Below are 21,273 nucleotides of genomic sequence, written 5' to 3'. Positions count from 1 at the left end.
CTGAGAGTGAGAGAGACAGAGCATGAGCGGGGGAAGGGGGCTGGCAAGGAGAGGCAGAGGGAGAAGGAGACTCCCTGAGCAGGGAGCCCTATGAGGGGCTCCATCCCAGGCCCCTGGGATCATGACCTGAGTCGAAGGCAGATGCTTAACCAACTGAGCCACCCAGGCGCCCCTTCACTGGATACTTAAGAGATGATTTGAGGGGCCTGTGAAAGTGGGCTCCAGAAAAAAAAGTATTCAACAAACCAGAAAACAGAACCTTTCTTTGCACAGACTTGAAGCAGCTGGGAGTGTCTGGTGAGAAAATGTGAGTGTGTGGCTACATCTGCTCACACACCCCTGCAGGGAGAGGGGTCCTGGGCTCCACATGGCCTTCCCATCTGGGAGGAAGGGGGTGGCACAGGATTAAGGTGAGGACCTGTTTTCCATTTCCCCCAAAAGGAATAAGGAGAAATAAGTTCAGGTTTAAGAAAATTTTCCTCCTTACGAAGGTGGAAAAGTACTTGAATACCTATCTCAAGGACACTGAAAAACTCCTGTCTCTGGAGGACAGGACTGACCAATGTTAAGTTCAAGATAATCTCCTTGAAGTTCTCTTTAGGAGGCAGAGGACAAACCAGATGAGCTTTACTGAACCTTGGATGGCAGAAATTGGGAGATGAGAGACTTTGTCATGTGGTCTTCAGAATTTTAAATTCTAATTCCTCCTTCCCTCTGTGCTAGCGGTGTCAAAGTGAGAGGTGAGCTGTGGAGGGGATGGCACGCAACCTGTCTTTCTGGAGAGGCAGACAGTCCTAATTTCCTGTCCTGAGGGGACATCTGTGGGGCTGTATTACTGCAGAGGGTCTTTGCAGAGGGGTCACCTACCCTTGGCAGGTTGGGGGTAGGCAAAGGAAGTTGTAGGGTCAGCAGTCCAGGGAACTCTATCCTATGGCCTGCTTTCTCTCCTTGGTGACCAGTGTGAGGGTTCTCAATTACTCATGGGAGAGTAAGGGCGGCTTCTTGTCTGAGACACTTCAGCAGTATCAGCAGGAAAAAGGAAGCAAGTCTGCGTGCACGAGACACTGAAATAACAGTGGCCAGCACTTATGGGGTCCCTCTTCCCACGCCCATTAACCTGGCTGATGGCAGAAACAGCAACTCTTCCTGCATTCCCATGCCCCTCCCCACACCTCTCCCTCCCAGCTCTGGATCCAGCTAGCAAGCAAGGACTGAGTGACTACCCTCAGGGACCACCCTCAGTGGCTACATGACCCTGTGCTAAGAACATGTGTTGTCTCATGCAATCCTTGCAACCATGACCTCCTGTGGAGGCAGGATTACAACCCCCTCTCACAGTGGGGTGGGGTGTAGAACTTTGCCAAGCCTTTGCCACAATTAGAAAATGGTGCAGAGAGATACAGCCTCAAGCAACCTGGTTCTGGAGCCCACATTCCTTTGCCTCCAGGGCCATAAGCAGACCTGACCGAGCATAAGGAATACAGTCCAAACAAGTATCTTGGCCCCAGAGTACCACCTGTCTGGATGGTAGGGGTTTAGCCCAGGGCTGAATATCACTGCCAAAGAGGGCACACTTGCCAAGAAGACCACTCCTTGGATCCCAGCTGGCTGCCCTGTGAGAGACTTTGGGGTGGGCAAGTGATGCCTCCCTCCCTTTCCCACCAGCACGATAGAAGGAAAGTGTCAAGACCTGGGAAAGGGTGTGGCCGGGATGGTCACTGCTCTCAGCTAAGTGTATGTGTGTTGAAAAGCATGGTAGGGCAGGGGTCATGTTAACTCCAAAAGTGGAGCCTTTGAAAAAAATCCAAATATTTACTTTGGAAATTAGTTTTGTGGGGGGCACCAGGAGGGCTCAGGTGATGGTCTTGATTTCAGCTTGATTTCACCTTGATTTTAGCTCAGGTCATGATCTCAGGGCCCTGGGATCCAGCCCCTCATCAGGCTCCCTGCTCAGGAGGGAGCCTGCTTGTCTCCCGTTCCCTCTGCCCCTCCCCCCCAAAATAAAGAAATAAATCTAAAAAAAAAAATTAGTTTTTGGTTTAAAGATATAAAACACCCCAACCCATTGAGATCCCTGAGAATTCCTTAAAGTATGAGTTGCAGAACTTCTCTACAATAAATCTCTAACTTTTCCAGCTCACACACATCTTTCCCCCTTCTCTGAATTTTTACTGCAATTGACTCTTCACCACAGAACCTGTGTATATAGCTTTTCTCCCCCTGTTAGGCAGGAAACATATCAAGGGTGTGGGGAACCACAGAAAATGCATTTATGTTCTCCCAACTCACATGTTTACACTCTCCTCCCAAAGAGTTTTAAGATGTGATCTGGCAGATTGAGGAGGAGGTGGATGAAGCCAGAAAAATCTTCCTGCAAGCAGCAGGAAGCTCCAGCATAGTGTACGGCATACGTACGTGCTGGAAAGAGAAGGAGTCAGGAGACCCGGCTCCACTCAGGGCCTGCCACCTTGGGTATGTCACTTGCCTGGCTCCTTTCCTTATCTGCTTTAGGAAAGTGATAATCCAGGCCCTGCTTACCTCATGGATTTGTCATGAGGCTCAGATCAGATAATATAGATGAAAGTGCTGTGAAAATTACTGTGCCTCTGAGTAGCTACCAGCATTTCTTCTTCTTCTCTTTTTTTTTTTTTTTTTTTGAAAACCAGCTCATTATTCAGAATCAATTCATCTAAAGCACCCATGTAGGAAAAGCAATGGGGGGAAATAATAAAGGAGGGAAGGAAAGAAAGAGGGAGAGGCAGGAGAACCGGAGGCATGCGGACCGCCAGGAAGGCCAAAAGAGGCCATCCTGAGAGCAAGGCCCAGATGGCACTTACATAAGCAGATGGCAGCCAGGAGTCGAAGGCCAGACTCTGGGGGGAAGCAGGTGGGGAAGAGCGGCTGCAGCACATAGTTGGAGAAGGTGAGGGCGATAACAGCCTGGTTGGTGGGGTAGATCACCAGCACTGCAATCCATAGTCTCAGGAACCTGAAGAGGGAACAGGACAGAACTTGACCCAAGACAGCTGCAGGGACCCCCACCCCCACCAACATGCATGGCAGGGATTCACGAGTCATGGGGGGAAGGCTGGGCATGTCACTAGGCAGCATTAAGAGAGGTGGGTGGGCTAATGGGGTGCATCTCCTTATTGTTTTCTGGGATGCTGAGGAGCCCAGTCCCTGCTCAACCAGACAGCCGGCCCTCCGCAATGACAATAAAGTGGTTTGACGACGAGGGGTGAAGAGTCTGCTAGCATAAAAATACGTCTTGGCTTCGTTTCTCTCTCCCCTGTCCTCCTACTGTCTCTTCTCTATGCTCTGGGCCCCAGCATCCAGTGGTGGAAAATAAAATTGGCAACCCCAGAATTCTGACAGCCAGGACATGCTTAGGGTGTGGCCGCTTAAGCAACTGCCAGGAGTGGCACTGAGCGGGGTCATGAGAGGGAAGTGCGCTCCACACCCTTGGCCCCTTGGTGAGCGCTCAGCTCCGCAGTAGCAGGGCCACAAATGCTAAGGAAACTCAAGCTCAGGGCCTGGCCCTTCAGGAAGCCATCATCCTTGGTTGTGTGAGAAGGGGGTACCCCATATCTTAGGTGGTCACTCTAATTTGTCAAGATAAGATGGCTTTGTTTTGTGATGTGCTTTCCCTGAGAGTCTACAGTCAGAGTTGTCATAAAGTTCTATTTGCTGTCACCCATAGAATCTTGCCCGCTGAGGTCAACAGAGAGGTCAAAACTAGAACCTGGTTCTTCTGCCACCCTCAGGAGAATCGAGGGGACACATAGCTACACTACACGACCATGACAGGGAGGCAAAAGAGGAATCCAAAAGAGGAATCCTTGGCACACTGGCAACCACTGGCCTCGGCTTCTAGACCACCCAGGCCTCCACAGATCCTCTTACCCAGCCAGTCCTCCAAAGATGTCCTTGACGTAGGAGTAATCACCTCCAGATTTGGGGATGGTGACCCCAAGCTCAGCATAGCACAGGGCTCCCACAGCGGTGATGAGACCAGTCACAATCCAGACAATGAGAGCGAGACCCACAGAGCCGGCGTTCTCCAGCACACCTTTCGGCGAGACGAAGATTCCAGAGCCAATGATATTCCCTGTATGAGGCACCAAAGTTGCCAGGAGAGACAGTGGAGTCAGCACAATTGATAGGACTGGCATTCGCAGGAGTGGTCTCATCTCTGGTTTGATTCTAAAATGCTTTTGGAATGCATAAATCACCTTCAGGCAGGTGTGTCTAGTAGTAATTTACATGTCTCCTTTAGTCCTCAGTATAGAGTCAGATATCATTTCTCCCATTTTACAGAGGAGGAAACTGAGTCTTAGTGATACCTAGTGCACTGCCTGAGTCCACATGGTAGTAAGTGGTGGGTTGGGTATTGAACCTCAAGATCCTGTTACCGGACTGTACCATGGTCCACCCGAGGTAACAAAGGTCTTAAGACTAACAAAATGGCAAGACTGGAAAAGCAGGCTGTTCTCAGAGACAGTCTGCAGAGTAGAAAGCTTCAAAAGTGAGCCTAAGGGCAATACATTTCAGACAGACTGTGGTCATACCCCGTGACTGGGGATTTTCAAGACTTATGAGCCTCGACAGCACTCCTGGAGACTGGCTTTCACCCCAGACAGGACAGCCCCACTCTTGGTGAGGAACATGAAATAACCCTATAAAAACAATCCTAAAAATAGTCCTAGTCCTACAAAGTGGTTCATAGAAATGCAATATGTGCAAGGGTTTAGCACTACATTCTTGAAAGGTTGCCCCCCTTCATTGTTTCATGTGACCCTCACAGCAACCTTCTGAAGTACAGAAAGAGGAGGAAGAACAGGTATTCCTCTATTTTGCAAAGAGGCTAAGACACAGAGGGGCTAATTGCCTTTTCCAAATTCCACGGCTACTGACGGGTAAAATTGGATCTAGAAGTTGGTCTCCTGATGCTTAATCCAGTGCACTTTCCACTAATCTATTTCTGCTTCTGTGTGCAAGGGGCTGACTTTCTCCTGAGAAATGAGGCTGGCAGCAAAGATTGAATGGTTGGCTTTTGGGATGTGTGTGCTGGGTAGGGGAGGAGTAAGAGGGTGGGAGCAGCTCCTGACAATTTCTTCCCAAGCTTCCCTCTACTTCCTGTGATTCAAGGTGGTGATCAGGGTGCACTGCACAGGTGCTTTGAAAACTCTCTCTCTGAGCCCCACCCAGCTGTACTACTGAAAGTCTGAAGGAAGAAGCAGAGACCAAGTGGATCCAGGTAGAAATGGAGAACAGGAGTATTATGAGGCCAGCCTGGTTTGACAGTGTTCTGAGGACATCTCATATTCCTACCACTTCTCTTAAGGGGTTCAGATCTGGGCTGAACGAGATGCAGAGTATAGGATTTTACACTCAACTTGCAAAAATGACTTTCAGATCTCAAACATAACTCAGCCTCAATCCAGTCCTGAAACTTTTCGCTTCTAAATCAAAATTCAGTTTTTAATCCCAGGCCATGCATCAGTTATTTCAGTCAAAGGGGACAAGAAGAGAATATTCACTTTCTAAAAGCAATACATTTTATTCCACTGGGATGGCTTTTCACACTAAAAAACTGTAGTGTGAGATGAATGGGAAAGGGAAGGGCTCTAGGCAGGTGGAAGAGCAGTAACCATGAGATGGACATATAGGATCTGCAGCTGGATGCAGCTGGAAGGGAAGCACATTTGTCTCAAACTTGCCTTTCTTCTTCTTTTTTTTAAAGATGTTATTTATTTATTCATTTATTTATTTATTTATTTATTTGTCAGAGAGAGAGAGAGAGAGAGAGAATGTGCACACAAGCAGGCAAAGTGGCAGGCAGAGGAAGAGAGAGAAGTGGGCTCCCTGCCAAGCAAAGAGCCTGATGCGGGCCTCAATCCCAGGACTCTGGGATCATGACCTGAGCTGAAGGCAGTGGCTTAACTGACTGAGCCACCCAGGCATCCCTCAAACTTGCCTTCCTTCTCTGCAGATAGTCCAACCCAACGGAACTGGGCCACATATAGAGATGACGCTAAAAGAAGAAACAATACCTCATGTTCAACTTTGTGATCTAAACATGAGGCAAAGAGAGATAGAAAAATGAGATTCTGGGCCCCACAGGTTCTTAAGGGCTTTTCCTTTTCTCATACATTTATTTTAAGTCCTATGAGTCCTGGGTGGCTCAGTCGGTTAAGCCACTGCCTATGATAGGAACAAGAGACACCTTTCAGTGCCCCCTCTCCTCCACCAGTCTCCACGTGTGCTTTGCATGAAGACTGGGCTAGTGGAGACTTGGAGGCCTTCTAATAGTGTGCCAGGACTCAGGACACAGTTACCCTGGCAGGTGACCCTTAATCTGCCAAGCGAAATGTGCTGCTGCCCTCTGGAAGATACCAAGTGCCAGAAGCTGAGAACTGGAGACGGAGTTGCTAACAGGGCAAAAGGTGATAGCAAACTCCTTGTCTAGCAGGAATTTATCAGAAGAGTAATTTGTAGGGCACTTCAAAGGCAGCCATGAAGAGAGTAACACACCTAGATTATAAAACTAGTTCAAGAGGTTAGAAAAACAGTCAATACAGGAGAAAAACAAGGTTTGACTTTGGTCTGCAAGATACTGCAAGATACTGATGGGGGAAGAGGCAGGTGTTTCTCAGAGCCAGGAATGGCTGTCACAAGGAGGAAGTAGTTGTGAATGTTATTGAAGAGATCCTGTCTTCCCAGGAATGAAGTGTCAATGTTCCACTAAGGATTCTCAGAAAACAAATACCACAGTGGGGCTCAGGAAGCGCTTCTGTTCTCCAGCTTTTGTTCTGGCATTTCCAGAGTGTGTGCTCCTTTCCTCATTCCAGGTGGAGGCAGCCACTGAAAGATGGGATGTGCAACACCAACAGCCATTTACATGGTCTGATCACTTCCTGCCTCCCCTTATTCTAGATATGTCCTTCCATGGGGCTGTTGGAGTGATGGTGAGGTTTGTAATAAGTTGACATTAGGACAAGAATCTTCATTTTACAAAAATTGAATTCTACCCCTTGCCCTACAATCTTAATTTTGGCCAAATTAAAATTACAAAGATAAAAACTTAAAAAAAAGGGGGGGGGAGAATTATGCTATAGCCAAAACGGAGTGCTAGAGAACAGGAAGATAGGAATGTCTCTCTTTGATTCTAGGAAGCTGCTACCTAGAAAACCAGAATCAAATAACATTTCCTCCACCTGAGCAGCCTCTGGAGCTTCTGGAGGGGGAAGAATGTCAGACATAGCTGAAAAAACATTCACATTACATTTACTCAAAAGTAATGTCTACTATATACAATCTTAGTGTGATTATTTGATTAATATTTCTCTCTCCCACTGGACTATAAGACTCATGACAGCAGGGACTCTATGGTTTCCCTTCACCTGTAAAGTGTCACACAGTAGACACTCCATATATGTTTACTGAATGGTGTCAGACTTCCATCTAGAACTTAGCTCCACAGAGCACTATATGTGTTTCTTTGGAATCTCCAAATCCTGTGAAGTATGTCAAGTATGTATGGCAAGCCAGTGAATAAAGCAACCTACTTATTTCACTGCTGAAGGGTGATCCGGCTATTATTACCACCTCCAATTTTTTTTAAAGTTTTAATCTATTTGAGAGAGAGAGAGAGTATGAGCAGGGGGTAGGTGGGGAGGAGCAGTGGGACAAACAGATTCCCTGGGGAGCAGGGAGCCCAAAGCAAGTCTTGATCTCAGGACCCTGAAATCATGACTTGAGCCAAAGTCAGACGCTTAACCGACTGAGCCATCCAGGTGCCCCTACCATCTCCAATTTATAGGGGAGGAAAATAGGGCAACTATTACTTCAATTTTCCAAATGGTAAAAAATGAGGGAGGTATTACCATCCCTATTTTATGGATGAAGAAACTGAGACACAAGTTGTTATTTTCCTAAACCACAGAGTAAGTTAGTAGTAACTGGATTAGAACCTAAATCTTCTATCGTAGCCTCAAGCTTTTCTCAGGGAATAGTCGGTTTTACCAAGATGATGCTTATTATGAGAAGATGCTTATTAAGATACTGGAACACATATCCGATTCCTTTCTTCTACCGCACCATGTTCGATGGTGATTTACAAAGTGTTCTCATTTGTTACTTTATTTGATTCTCAGAACGACTTTCCTAGGTGCACAGGGTGGATATCATCATTCCTATTTACTTTTGCTAAGACTGAGTTTTAGAGAGGAGAGGAGACTTGACCAAAGTCTCACAAAGCATAGGCAGCAAGGCCTGGACTAGAGGCCAAGGCCTTGGACTTCCAGCCTGGGTTTCCTCCACTACTCCACATGGCCTCTCCTCTAGAAATTGCATAATAGGACTTTTACACTTGGACCCTGTCCAAATGAGGTTTTTCTGGAGTGGCTCTGAAAAGGGAGAAGTGGGAAATGTCTTTTCTATTTTGACTATGAAGCTTTCTTGAGAGGCTGGAAGAAAGTTGATTACTGTGGAGATGTGTTTCTCCATTGTTTTACTTTTAGACTCCTTGTCTATAAAACCATTCAAGAATGAGATGCCCATCCATCTAGTATAGCTGAGGTTTCAATCCTCCCTTTCATCCACCCCAATTAGTAAAATAATCATGTTATCACATAGATCTTCTTTGGTCAAAAGAGGTCCTAGGATGCCTGGACAATGAGGCCCAGCTTGGCTTCTCCTATCAAAGAAAAGCTAAGCAAACCACTCCATTTAAAAAGAGGCCAAGTTGTATCTGTGGGCAAGTCTTCACTAGAGAAATGTTGGAATTAAGAAAATCCATGTTTGCCATGAATAACCACTGACTTCCCCACTTGTGGGCCAATACCCATGTGACTCCTATTAAGGCTTTATTCACATCCAGGCCTGTCCATACTAGAATGCTGCAGGCATCAAAGAATTTCCTAGGGCATGGATTTACAGACTTCTAATGCCCAAGAGACCCTCAGATACAAAAGGTTTTGGCCTTCCTTAATAACTTATGCTAGTCTTAGAGTCTAGTCAGAGCTCGTCTTATGGCTTGGAGGTTCTGTCCATTTCCATAATGTTCAGAGAAAGCCAAGGTGAACTTTCTTTCTTTTCTTTTCTTTTTTTTTCCTTTTTAAGATTTTATCTATTTTATTTGAGAGAGAGAGTGAGCATGAGCAGGGAGGGGTAGGGGCAGAGGGAGAAAGATAAACAGACTCCTCACTGACCAGGGAGCCTGATGTGGGACTCAATCCCAGGACCCCGGGATCATGACCTGCGCCAAAGGCAGACGATTAACCAGCTGAGCCACCCAGGTGCCCCTAAGGTGAACTTTCTTTATGTTTCTTCCTTAAAGTGGCTGAGAAGATCTCAGGATTTTCAGGATGGGGGGAAGATGGAAGCAGAGTCTGGTATGTTGGGGGCTTTGATCCTCATGGCAGGAAGCTCACCCTGTGGACACTTTCCCATCAGGACCGTACAAATAGCTACATCAGAGTGACAGCAGGTAAGACTTTGATACATGCCTTTTGGAGCTGCCATTCTGAGCAGAATAGAGATGTGGAAGGTGCTGCAGGACTCCCACTATTTTGGATCCCTTACTGAAAAGTGAGGAGGGCACTAAGGCTCAGAGATGGGGGAGCCACTGATTCCTTGCTTTGCCACCCACAAGCCGTGTGACCTGAATTTCTCTGAAAGTCCCTTCCTTCACCTCCTGAATGGAATGATTGTTCCTGTCCTGACAATCTAATGGGTTTGTTGTGGGGATCAAGGGCGGAATATGTGTGGGAGCACTTTGTAATCTGTGAAATACTAGCAAATGTAAGGAATTGGTAGAATTTATAGCAGTAAGAATAGAATCCATCTCTAGAAGAATCCAACGGACTTGCTTTGGAGGCTTGGCTCCCAAACAGCACTGCAGAGCCAGGACCATGAAGCATTCTCTGAGTCATTTGTCTGCTTGTCTAGGTATAATTTTTAGATGCCACAGGTGGGCGGCCAGCAGGTAATTGCATCTTAAAAAGTATTTACTGAGCACCCACTCTGTACATGCTTGCTTTAAAAGGTAATTGGGAAGCACTTGTTCACACATGGACTTTTAATGACATAGATGGAGCCAACCTCCACCCACCAGCCTCTGAAAGGCAGGCATCCTGGCCTGAGGGGCTACGAGTGCTGAACCCTCACACATGCCCATTAAAGATTAAATTCTGGCCTCCAGCATTCCCCTGTCTTGTTGGGGAACCAGGCACCAGCAGAGACAGGTTTTATCTACCTCAGTGGTTCTCATCCAGGGGCAATTTTGTACCATTTCCCCCAGCCCCAGGGGACAGTTGGCAATGACTGGAGACAGTCTTGATTGTTACAATTGGGGGGAGGGGGTTCCACTGGCATCTAGTGGAGGCCAGGGCTGCTGCTAAACATCCTTGGATACACGTCACAGATCCCCACAACAACAAAGTATCTGGCCCATAGGTTAACAGCACTGACGTTCAGAAACACTGTTCTAACCTCAAGCCTCACTGTCATCATCTGGTTCATCCCTAAAGTTCCTTTTAGTATATGTGCTGCCGAAGCGAGCACTAAAGTTCCTTCTAGATTATAACTTGGATGATTTTTTTGAAAAGATTTTATTTATTTATTTGTGTGAGAGAGTGCCCAACCAGGGGGAGCAGCAGGCAGAGGGAGAAGCAGGCTCCCTGCCAGGCAAGGAGCCCAATGTGGGACTTGATTCTAAGACCCTGGGATCATGACCAGAACTGAAGGCAGACACTTAAGCAACTGAACCACCTAGGCACCCCAAGACTAACTCATTTTTAAAAAGATTTGTTTAGGGGCACCTGGGTGGCTCAGTTATTTAAGCATTTGTCTTTGGCTCAGCATGATCCCAGGGTTCTGGGATCGAGTCCTGCTTTGGGCTCCCAGCTCAACGGGGAGCCTGCTTCTCCCTCTGCCTGCTGCTCCCCCTGCTTGTGTGCTCTCTCTCTCTCTCTCTGACAAATAAATAAATAAACAAAAGATTTAAAAGATTTGTTCATTTTATTTTTTTTATTAACGTACAATGTATTATTTGCTTCAGGGGTACAGGTCTGTGAATCATAAGTCTTACACAATTTATAGCACTCACCATAGCACATACCCTCCCCAATGTCCATAACCCAGCCAATATTTGTTTATTAGGGAGAGAGAGAGAAAGCATGAGTGGAGGGAAGAGCACAGAAAGAAGAGGAAGGAGAGAATCTCAAACAGACTCCCTGCTGAGTACTGAGCCTGATGTGATGCAGGGCTCTATCCCACAACCCTGAGATCATGACCTGAGCTGAAATCAAGAGTTGGACACTTAAGCAACTGAGCCACCTAGACACCCGGAGAATAACTGATTTTTAGACCAAGAAAATTTTTTATTGTGGTAAAAATCATATAACATTAAATTTACCATCTTAACCATTTTTAGATATACAGTACAGTAGCATTAAATATATTCACATTGTCAAACATCTCCAATGGATGATTTGTTTTTAACTGACTGCTATCATTCAACAAATACTTCCTAAGCATTTGCCACGTGCCAGGCTGAATACTCAGGGATGTGAAAATGAGTAAGACTCAGTCCCTGCCCTCAAGGAATTGTGTGAAGTGAGGACACGTAAGTGGACACGGAGCTGACAACAACTGTGCTATATGACAAGATATCAAGAAGGAAAGGTCACTGGCGTGGGCCGCTCACAACAAGCTTCCTGGAAGAGGGGAAGTACAAGACGGATGCTGATGTGTAAGAAGACTCAAATCAGCAGCGAGGAAGGGGAAAGCCTTGGCTGGTTGATAAACAGGTCAGGCTTGGTCTGAACTGGCCAGTTCTCATCTGCCTGATCGGTCCAATCTAAATTTCTGAACCAGAATTACTGAGTATGTGTCAGGAAATTGGAGGTGGGAGGGAAGTAAGGGTGATGGAGGAGGAGGAGCTCAAGGAGAGAAAGAAACTAAAATTTATTAAATATATACCAGGAGAGACCAGCTGTATTTTAATACTCCACAAGAAACTTCCACTTACAGGTAAGTAAACTGATAACTAACTTGTTGCAGATTACAAAGCGTATAAATGGGCAAGCAGTTTGCAAACTTAAGACTATCTCCTGAGCCCCTCCTCTTCTGTACATTACCGATGCTTCCTCCCTTTCAACGACACGCTGATGCAAATTGTAGAAAAATTCATTATATGCCCTCTACTCCAGCATCAGAGCCTGCTTAACAAAAGCCACCTTATCCCTAAGGCAACCGGACCCGCCTGTATCAGCTGCTTACTAAATATGCAGAACTGTACCCTAAAGAACCAGCTATAGCATTTATGCATTTCATAGATCTTTAAAATCTATCTACAGATGAGAAAAGTACATTGATCATTCTGCAGCAAGAGTATTCTCTCTGGGTAATCCATTGTCACAACGTGAAGCAGTGTGAAGTTGCCTGGACCACCTTCTGGCATATTGTGAAACCCTCACACCAGAAGTGACGTCACTGCTCATGCTGAGGTTATTTAAAGTAGGGAGCAAACCAATGGGAATACTCGTGACTGTGACAAAGGATGAGGGATGAGATATAATCAATAAAGCTTTTCAGCTCAAACTTCATTCATTCTATAAATAAAATAGCTTGAAATAGGTCTGAGGGATACTTTTTGCTTCTTAGAAACAAAATTCACCAGTGCTCAGCACAGGACCTAGCATATAATGTGCTGAGTAAGTGTTTGTTGAATGTTAAAATATAGACTAGGCTCAAATCCTGTGATCAGCAGCTCCTACCTCCATCCCAAGGAGAAGCCTGCAGTTTGCCATTTCCAGATTTCCTGGGAGAAGGGACTTGGGGAGCCTGCTTTGTGGACATGTTCTGGGAGGGGCACAAGGCATAGTCTTTCTTGCCCTGTGTGCTCAGCCAGGAGTTAAAAATTTGAAGGGAGCAGTTCCTAGTCCCCAAGCTCCTGAATGGTTGTTGTTTTTGGTGGTTCAGAATATATTATTGGATTTTGTTGCTCATGCCTGCTTTTTTGACACCCCTACATCATCACCCCAAACATTAACAACAACAAAATGGGAGCAATGGCAAAAATTCCTGACGTATTTCTTTATAGGTAGCTGTGATGCTGGATTAACCCTCAGAGGAAAGCAGAAAACCTTGGTAGCCAGGCAACTTGAGAAACCCCAATCTGTATGCCCCATACCTCCACGCCACTTTAATAAGCTGGTTTAATTCAGAAAAGCCATATATATGGTGCCAGCCTCTCCAAGAAGTCATTTGATCTGTGTACAGAGTATTTTTGTTGTTGTTTTTCCTAAATAAAATGAGCTATTTGGTTCCGTTTCTTAGACACAACTCTTTCCTTGCTCGGTTCCTACTGTTTTCCCCCAACCCCAAGAATCTCCTAGACACTCAACCTGCAGAACTCTGCTCTGTGGGAGAATGTATTATAGCCCTGCCAGTAGCAGGCTCAACCAGATTGCTCCTTGAGCTCTGCGGTTCCTGGAGGCAGGAAGCATGCAACAGGATCCCTGTCCCCAGCTGCCCGGAGTTACATGCTGTGGAGCATTTTGGTTAAGCCCAGCGGCTTCAGAGTTCAATGACCTGAAGGGAATCCTGGCTCTGTCATTGCCCACTTATTTAAACCCTTCCTGTCTATGACTGTACTAATGAAATGAAATTAGGACAGAATATTTAGAAAGCACTGATCAGGTACTATTGTCAGTGCATCATGGTGCTCAATAAATGGCAGCTACTTATTTTTAAGATTACGCTGCTGGGTATAGCCTTTCTCTATTCACCAAGATGTGTTTGTTTTGACAAGCCTCCTACTTGGCTTCTGTCTACTTGGCTTCTGTTTTCTCTGAGAACAATGAGTTTTAAACATGTTTTTATCTTGAATGAACCAAATCCTAATCCCTCTGTGTTTGTTTTTTTTTTTTTAAGTTGAAGTACAAACTCAAGAAGCAATTGTCACACTCCATCCCTCTGGTTAACATCCAATAGGCATTTTAGGGATTAGAAAGCTAATAAACATCATATTAGAGACTAAAATGTAAAATCTTCTGAAGTGGTGGAAAATGCATGGGTCTGAAAATCTTTTGGACTTGAAAAATTTCCAAATCACCCCAGTGCCATTGTAGTATGGTCATACAGATAGCTATACTTCTTTGTTGACAAATCACCTTAAAAAAAAAAAAAAAAAAAAGTCAGGGGCGCCTGGGCGGCTCAGTAGTTAAGCTTCTGCCTTTGGCTCAGGTCATGATCCCAGGGTCCTGGGATGGAGGCCCTCAGCACTGGGCTCCCTACTCCGCGGGGAGTCTGCTTCTTCCTGTCCCTCGACCTGCTGCTCCCCCTGCTTGTGCTCTCTCTCTCTCTGTGTCAAATAAATAAATAAACTCTTAAAAAAAAAAAAAAAGAAAAGGATTTCCCTCAACCTTTTCAGTATCAGACATCTATGGTCTTTCCTGACTCCGATGTCAGGGTTATGGTCCTCCATGGCCCATTGCCCCACCACACAATGCACACTGGCTTTATTCCTTTCCCTCATGGTGGCTATGAGCTTTGGCTCTGGAGTTAGGCCATCTCAGTAATCAGTTGTGACCATGGGCAAATTACCTACCAGATCTGTGACTCAATTTCCCATGTTTAAAAATAGAGATAATTATGATACCTGCTTTCAGGGGATCGTGGTCAGGATTAAATAGGGTAATATACATTAAAAGTTCATAGCACAGGAACTGGCATTTAGTAAGAGCTCAAGTACCTTTTTTTTTTTAATTTTTATTTTTTAAGATTTTATTTTTAAGGAATCTTTATACCTAGTGGGGCCTGAACCCACAACCTTGAGATCAAGAATCATATACTCCACCCACTGAGCCAGCCAGGCACTCCGCTAAACACTATTAAAAAAAAAAAAAAAAATCTTGTTAGTGGGAAAGAGTGGTTTAATAGCTAGACCTGCATTCAGTATTGTTTTGCAGCAAGTATACCAAGTCCATTCATAAATATACATGTGCTAAAAACAAAATGGTCTGACATACTATGAATATATTTTTTTTAGGCTCTTCAGCTGGCCTGGTGCCTCCAGACCTAGATTCTGGGTATGTACCTACATATGTAAATGGCATAAAGTGACCTAAACAGCCAGGAACTCTGTGGGTACCTCTACCATGGCTGGGGAAAACTCTGGTCCATAGAGGAAAGGTGTGCATGTGGGAGAGTTAATAGGAGCATGGTCTGTGCTGACCAGATCCTGTAGTAGCTGAGCCAACCTCAGGCTGCCCCCCAAGTCTTACTGCAATTGTACCAGGAATGTTACCTTTTGCTCCCAATCAGCTGAGCTGATTGCTCAGCTCCCCTTTATACTGGGGCACTTTTCTGGGAACACACCACTAACTGCTTTATCTGTAAAAACAAATAAGGACCTCTGCCCAGGGTCTAAAGGAAAGCATCCCTTTAGGACATAGAAATAATAGAGAAGAATGCTTAAAAGCGGAGTTCAGGATTCAGATAAGCTCTAGGTTTGAATCTTGCCTTCAATACTTTTTAGCTGTGTGAACTTCAACAGGTTGCTTATCCTTCTGAGCCTCTATTTCCTTACCTGGAAAAAGGGTAATAAGTGCCCCCCAAGAAGGGTATTGTGAGACATAAATGGGATACTGATGTTGGGTAATTGCACAAGTTTCTGGCATATAAATAAGTGCTTAATAATGATAGCTTTGGGGCACCTGGCTGGTTTAGTCCATGGAGCATGCAACTCTTGATCTCAAGGTTGTAGGTTCGAGCTCCACGCTGGGTGGAGAGATTGTTTAAAAAATAAAATCTTAAAAAAGATAATGATAGCTGCTCCATGGGGCACCGGGGTGGCGCAGTCCATTAAGCATCTGCCTTTGGCTCGGGTCATGATCCCACAGTCCTGGGATTGAGTCACCCTCTCCCCCGACCCGCGTCAGGCTCCCTGCTCAGCTGGGAGCCTGCTTCCTCCTTTCCCTCTGCCCCTCTTCCCTGTTCGTGCTTTCTCTCTCAAATAAATAAATAAAATATTTTTAAAAAAATGTTTGCTTCTCCATCACACTCTCTTTAGATTTTGCAGGGACCACACATTCATGGTAAAATCTAAGTTCATCTGTTGCCAACAGATTTCCTTAGCCAAGTACATGAAGAGCAATAGTCTCGTTAGATTAGGGCAAAGGTAGATGTTAAAAAATTAAAATGGCCAGGAGTGTCTGGCCAGCTCTCAGTGGAGCATGCAACTCTTGATCTCAGGATTGTGAGTTCGAGCCCCACACTGAGTGTGGAGCTTACTTAAAAAAAAACAAAATTAAAATGGCCCAAACTAATTGATTTTTCGGCTTGATGAAATTATTTCTTTCTCAAAGATTTTTCAAGCCAGGTTCCCAACAGTCCTTCAGATAAACACTTCTTATAACATATTCAGGTTTTTTTTCAAGAGCCAACTAAATACAACAATCATTTGAGTTATTGTTCCATGTCAGACTAAGTACCAAAGATTCAAAGATGTAGAAGATACATTTTTTTTTTCCTCAAGGAAATAACTGTTTAGTTGTTACTCTTTTTACCTGTGAAATCTCCCAGAATCACCTTCTCTATTCTACCTTTTCCCATATCCTTTAAGATATTTCTTAATCTAGTGCTGGGTGAGAACTTCTCACTCTTTGTGTTTCCCACCATTCATCTAACTTTGTCCTCATTCAACTCCTACATAACTCAACTATATCATTAGTTTTTAATTTTTTTTTGTTTAATGTATACGAATCTCATCTCCCCAATCATATTATAAGTAACTCTAGGGCATGGGTTTCTATTAGTTCATTCTATATTTCTATAACACCTGCCATTCTGTTATTCCTTATTTATTTATTTTATTTTATTTTATTATCCCCCCCCACTCACTCCCCCTGTTATTCCTTATTTAGATCATCAAGGATGACTGTCAATGAAATTTTATGAGCTTGTACAAAACACATAGTTTAACTTATCCCTCTAAGTCAATTGGGTATGAGATAGATGGATTTGGGGCAAGTGAGCTACTTTCCCATACAGCATCACCTGATCCACTTAGGAAATTTCCTTTCTCTTTTTGCCTTTTAATTTTCTCTCTTCCACAGTGTTGGAAGATCACTGAATTCTGCATGGAAAATGCTATCTCTATTTTTGCCTTTGGTCTTGAAAAGGTTTGAATCACTATCATTCTTGAAAAGGCTTAAATCACTTTCATAGAAACCCCTCTAGAAGAGGACAGGGCAGCTGCTTAGCACATTTGAAATTCAACAGCCACGCAGGAGGAGAAGCAGAAAGGATTTTGCCCCCATATCATCCTAAAGGGGAAAACTGTATCTTACCCTAGCTTAAATGGAGTTGGAATAGTGCCTATTAACTCTACAAAGATTCTCACACTTTGGAAAAACATCCTGATTTCTCTGAAATCACCTATATGGGATCTTTCTTCACCACAGAGTTATTATTCTTATCACTGTAATGTCAATGGGAATATTGGAACCATTCTCACACTGAAGCGCGGTCCACAAGGTTATGGACAAATCAGTAGTAACATTCACCTATCTGAGATTTTTTCAACATTTATTACACTATTGAAGGGAGAGACAAGAACAACCTCAGTATATAGGAAAATATCCTCTACCCTTGAATGCCTGCACATACACAGGATGGGTGACCAAGGCCGAGGCAGGAAGGAGGTTTGATTGTGCTTGTGTGCATGTGGGTGTGCACATTTGTGTATGAATCAGAACCTTCCCAAAGGGAGGAAAATGCTTAATCCTATCTTTCACCTATCCAAACTGGTGAAAGAGGTAACAGACTCTGGGCTATTTATAGACCTTAAATTGGCATGTGCTGTACATATTGAATACTTTGCTGATCTCATTTTTTTAGAGCAGTTGAGATAAAGGAAAAGCAAAGAAAAGGTAATAAGATTCAGATCATGACTGTAACTTTAAAAATAACATTACCTTTCTTATAATTGTAGATGCCTGGAAAATTTCCCAGAGTCAGAGAATTAGATAAAACAGGATTCCATTTTGAAAACAGAGTGGAGATAACCTGATCACTGAAGTCTGGGTGTAGAGGTGAAGAGGATTATCTGAATACTGTACTGATTTTATTTGATTTCAAGGGTGCTCTCCAGTGTCACTATCGCTTAGGTGCCAAAATGCCTCTGTGCTGCTGCATATAACATGGGGTCATCCAGAGACACTGACTTGAGGGCAGCAGGACACAATAAGCCCTCAAAAGGAACTTTGGAGAGATGACACAAACATAGCTGTCCTGATCATCCCACATCCCTTTCTCTGGGAAGAGGGTAAAGCCCTCTACCAAAAACAGCAGAAGAAACGCTCACCCTCTGAAGTAAGGACAGTAATGAGCCATTGCCCATCCATCTCCAGGGCCTCTCTGGAAAGAGGAAGGTGTGTTGTTTAGAGATAGAACCATATTTGGGACCCTCTGCCCAGCAGACTGCTGTTAGGGGGTTGGAGTGTCCTGCACTGGCTCTCTTAGGTACACTTGGGCCCACGAGCTTCAAAGTCTTCTGGCTTGGACACATTTTACCCATCAATTTCTCCTTGACTCCACATTCTAGTCATTCTAGTTACTCCTATTTCCCTTTGAAAACCTCAAAAGGTCTTCCATAAATGTTAAGAGATGGGCGGACTTGCTAGGCAACCAGAGAAACTGCAAATTCTATGTTTAGGGAGAGGCATGATCCATCTCATTTCTCCTTTTCTTCCATGATTTATTTCCTCATCAGTGAAATGGGAATAACAGCGCTGTCGCATTTACTTTACAAAGCAAGACTGCTGCATAAGATGAAAAAGCTACAGAAGGGCAAGGCATTATCACTGCTGTCATAGCTATTTTTGATATTACACATCCCCAAGGCCCACAATTTCTCAGGACTTAAAACAACACAATATCTACTAAACTAAGTAGGTCTCAAAAGCCTGTCCCCAGCCTGTTAAAGAGATGGCTGCATGAAAGCTTGTTAGAAATTCAGGTTCTCTAGCCCCACCGTAAGCCAACGGGATCAGAGCCTTCAAGTGTGAAGCCAAGAGACCTATATTTTCAACAAGCTTCCAGGCAATGCTGACCATCAGCCAGGTGTGTGAACCCTATTTGCTCCATTCCAAGTTTGTCCTTCAAATACTGGTTTGAAGGAAGAGATGGATGACATACGCAGCTTCCTAGACCCCTCAGATTTGACCAGTGGGGGATGGGTTACAGCACAGGTGAATGACAATTCTTTTCTTGGGGAGCAGGAAGCAAAAACAGCACTTTCAAGGAGCTAAGCTTCCACAAGAGGACCACCAGAGAAGGGAAGGAGGGGTGGGTGGGAAAAGTAATTGGACTCACCTACAATGATACCACAAGCACTGACCAATCCAATCTCTTTCTTCAGGGCTACTCCGCCTCCTCCAGAACCAGACTCAGGGCTGGCCTCCGACTCGCTTCCACCTGGGTGGTTCTTTTCAGTGTTGTTTCGGTGCCTGGCTCCTTTTTCCATCTTTCTCGTAGGATTTCCACCTCCGAAAGGTATCTCTCTTTCTGAATAAGTGTGGGTGTAAATATATTTTAAGAGACTGTCTTTCAAATTGAAACGTCTTTTTCTGAAACAAGGACCACTCCTACCCCTCTTAAAAAAGACTCAGGCAGATAAAGAGAAAACTGAAAATATTCCTATTCCGTATTGACACTTTCTTGTCACTCGTGCTTAGAACAAGGAAAGGACTGTTAAAGGGGGGGGAGAAGAGACATAGATATTTAAATATAAAAATAGAACTGTACCAGCTACTCCGGCTGGAATTTTCCTGAAGGGGATGTAGATCTTCAGAGACCAGGATGGTTCTGCAATGTGTACCAGGCAGCGGCTTATTTTAGACTCTTCAAAGATAGTCTGGGTTTCACTCAGCTCTGCCCCTAAGAAAACAAAGATTGTCTTTACCTCCCCTTAGCCTTTTCTTTTTGATGAAGATAAGAGTTTTCATTAACTGAAGGGAAAACAGGCAATCCTCCGGTACTTTCTTCTCTTCCAGAAAAACAACTGTGGACCAGACCGGTTTGCTCTAGATCTTGTTTCCACCTGCTGTGGGTTTGTTTTCCCCTCCCTGTCTTCTGCCTTCCGCTTTTTCCAGATGTCCTCTTCTGTCTCGTTTGTTTTTCTGTCCTTGTTTTCTTTCTTCTGAGCTCCGTCAGTCCTCACAGCACAGACTGCCCCATCTCTCTAGGTTATGGGAGAGTGACTCTGGCACACACGATTGTGCTTCCCTTTTAGCATGGGGTTTTATGTGCTGAGCTAGCTCCGCCCCCACCTCCTCGGTCTCTCCATCCTCAGTCCGTCTCCTCCCTCCTCTTCAATTTAAATATTAGCACACAGCCCCCAAAGATCAGCGAGAAAATGGATTAAAATATTCTGCCTTGTAACCGTCTCTCATTCTCCATCTTTCTCCTTGTGAGAAGTGGAAGTAAAATCCTTCCATGTCAACTGTTCTGGGAGAGTTCGTTAGCTGGTATAGCATTACAGGTCATACAGCATTTGCGAGCTTTATAAATAAGGGACCGGTTGTGCAGACACTTTAATGCCATCAGAAATACACTGGCAACTGTGCTAAAATATTTATGTCTGGATCATTTGAGGATACAGGAGAGAAGGTTGTAAGGACCTTGTTTTCAAGTTTCTGAAAGTAGGAAATGCACGGCTGGGGGAGGGGAATGCAAAGAATTAAGAATAATGGGAAAGAGGTTCATTTAGTGTAATTGTGAGCTGTGAAGGGCATAAGTGAAACAGAACCACCAAAAGAGGTGGCAGACTTACTGTTCACATCTCTTATTTAGTGTAAGCTAAGACAGGACAAAAATGACTCCCATCTTAGACCCAGGAAAGAACCACACAAAATCTGATAGAATGGAACCTTTCATAGCTTCTAATACTTTTTGCATCGATAAATTATTTGAGAGATAGCCCAGGCAAGGAGTGGGGAGCTTTTAGCACCTTTCTGATCATAAAGCAGATTGTTGATGTTAAGAGATGGCCAACTAGGGGCACCTGGGTGGCTCAGCCGTTAAGCGTCTACCTGTGGCTCAGGTCATGATCCCAGGGTCCTAGGATCAAGTGACATGGGGCTCCCTGCTCAGCGGGAAGCCTGCTTCTCCCTCTCCTGCTCCCCCTGCTTGTGTTCCCTCTCTCTCTGTCAAATAAAGAAATAAAATCTTATTAAAAAAAAAAAGAGATGGCCAACTTAT

General features: G+C 44.6%; 1 protein-coding gene across 3 annotated transcripts in view; it reads right to left on the bottom strand.

Moving 5' to 3' along the window:
* The window catches only part of SLC7A8 (solute carrier family 7 member 8), a 48,718-nt gene extending 28,416 nt beyond the window's left edge, over positions 1–20,302 (bottom strand). The window contains exons 1-4 of one of the 3 annotated variants that reach the window (XM_032856374.1): positions 19,976–20,302; positions 19,387–19,578; positions 3,904–4,108; positions 2,838–2,989 (exon numbers count right to left, since the gene is read on the bottom strand). In XM_032856374.1, coding sequence (XP_032712265.1) covers positions 2,838–2,989; positions 3,904–4,108; positions 19,387–19,578; positions 19,976–20,018 — 592 coding nt within the window. In that variant the 5' untranslated portion in view covers positions 20,019–20,302. Of the gene's footprint in view, positions 1–2,837; positions 2,990–3,903; positions 4,109–19,386 lie in introns of all 3 variants that reach the window. The other 2 variants (XM_032856376.1, XM_032856375.1) reach the window with 2 other exon arrangements.
* Between the last annotated feature and the right edge of the window lie 971 nt (positions 20,303–21,273).

Source organism: Lontra canadensis, unplaced genomic scaffold (assembly GCF_010015895.1).
Source record: "Lontra canadensis isolate GAN:19392208 unplaced genomic scaffold, GSC_riverotter_1.0 scaffold12, whole genome shotgun sequence".
Lineage (NCBI taxonomy): Eukaryota > Metazoa > Chordata > Mammalia > Carnivora > Mustelidae > Lontra > Lontra canadensis.
This window is presented reverse-complemented; position numbering and strand designations above follow the sequence as displayed.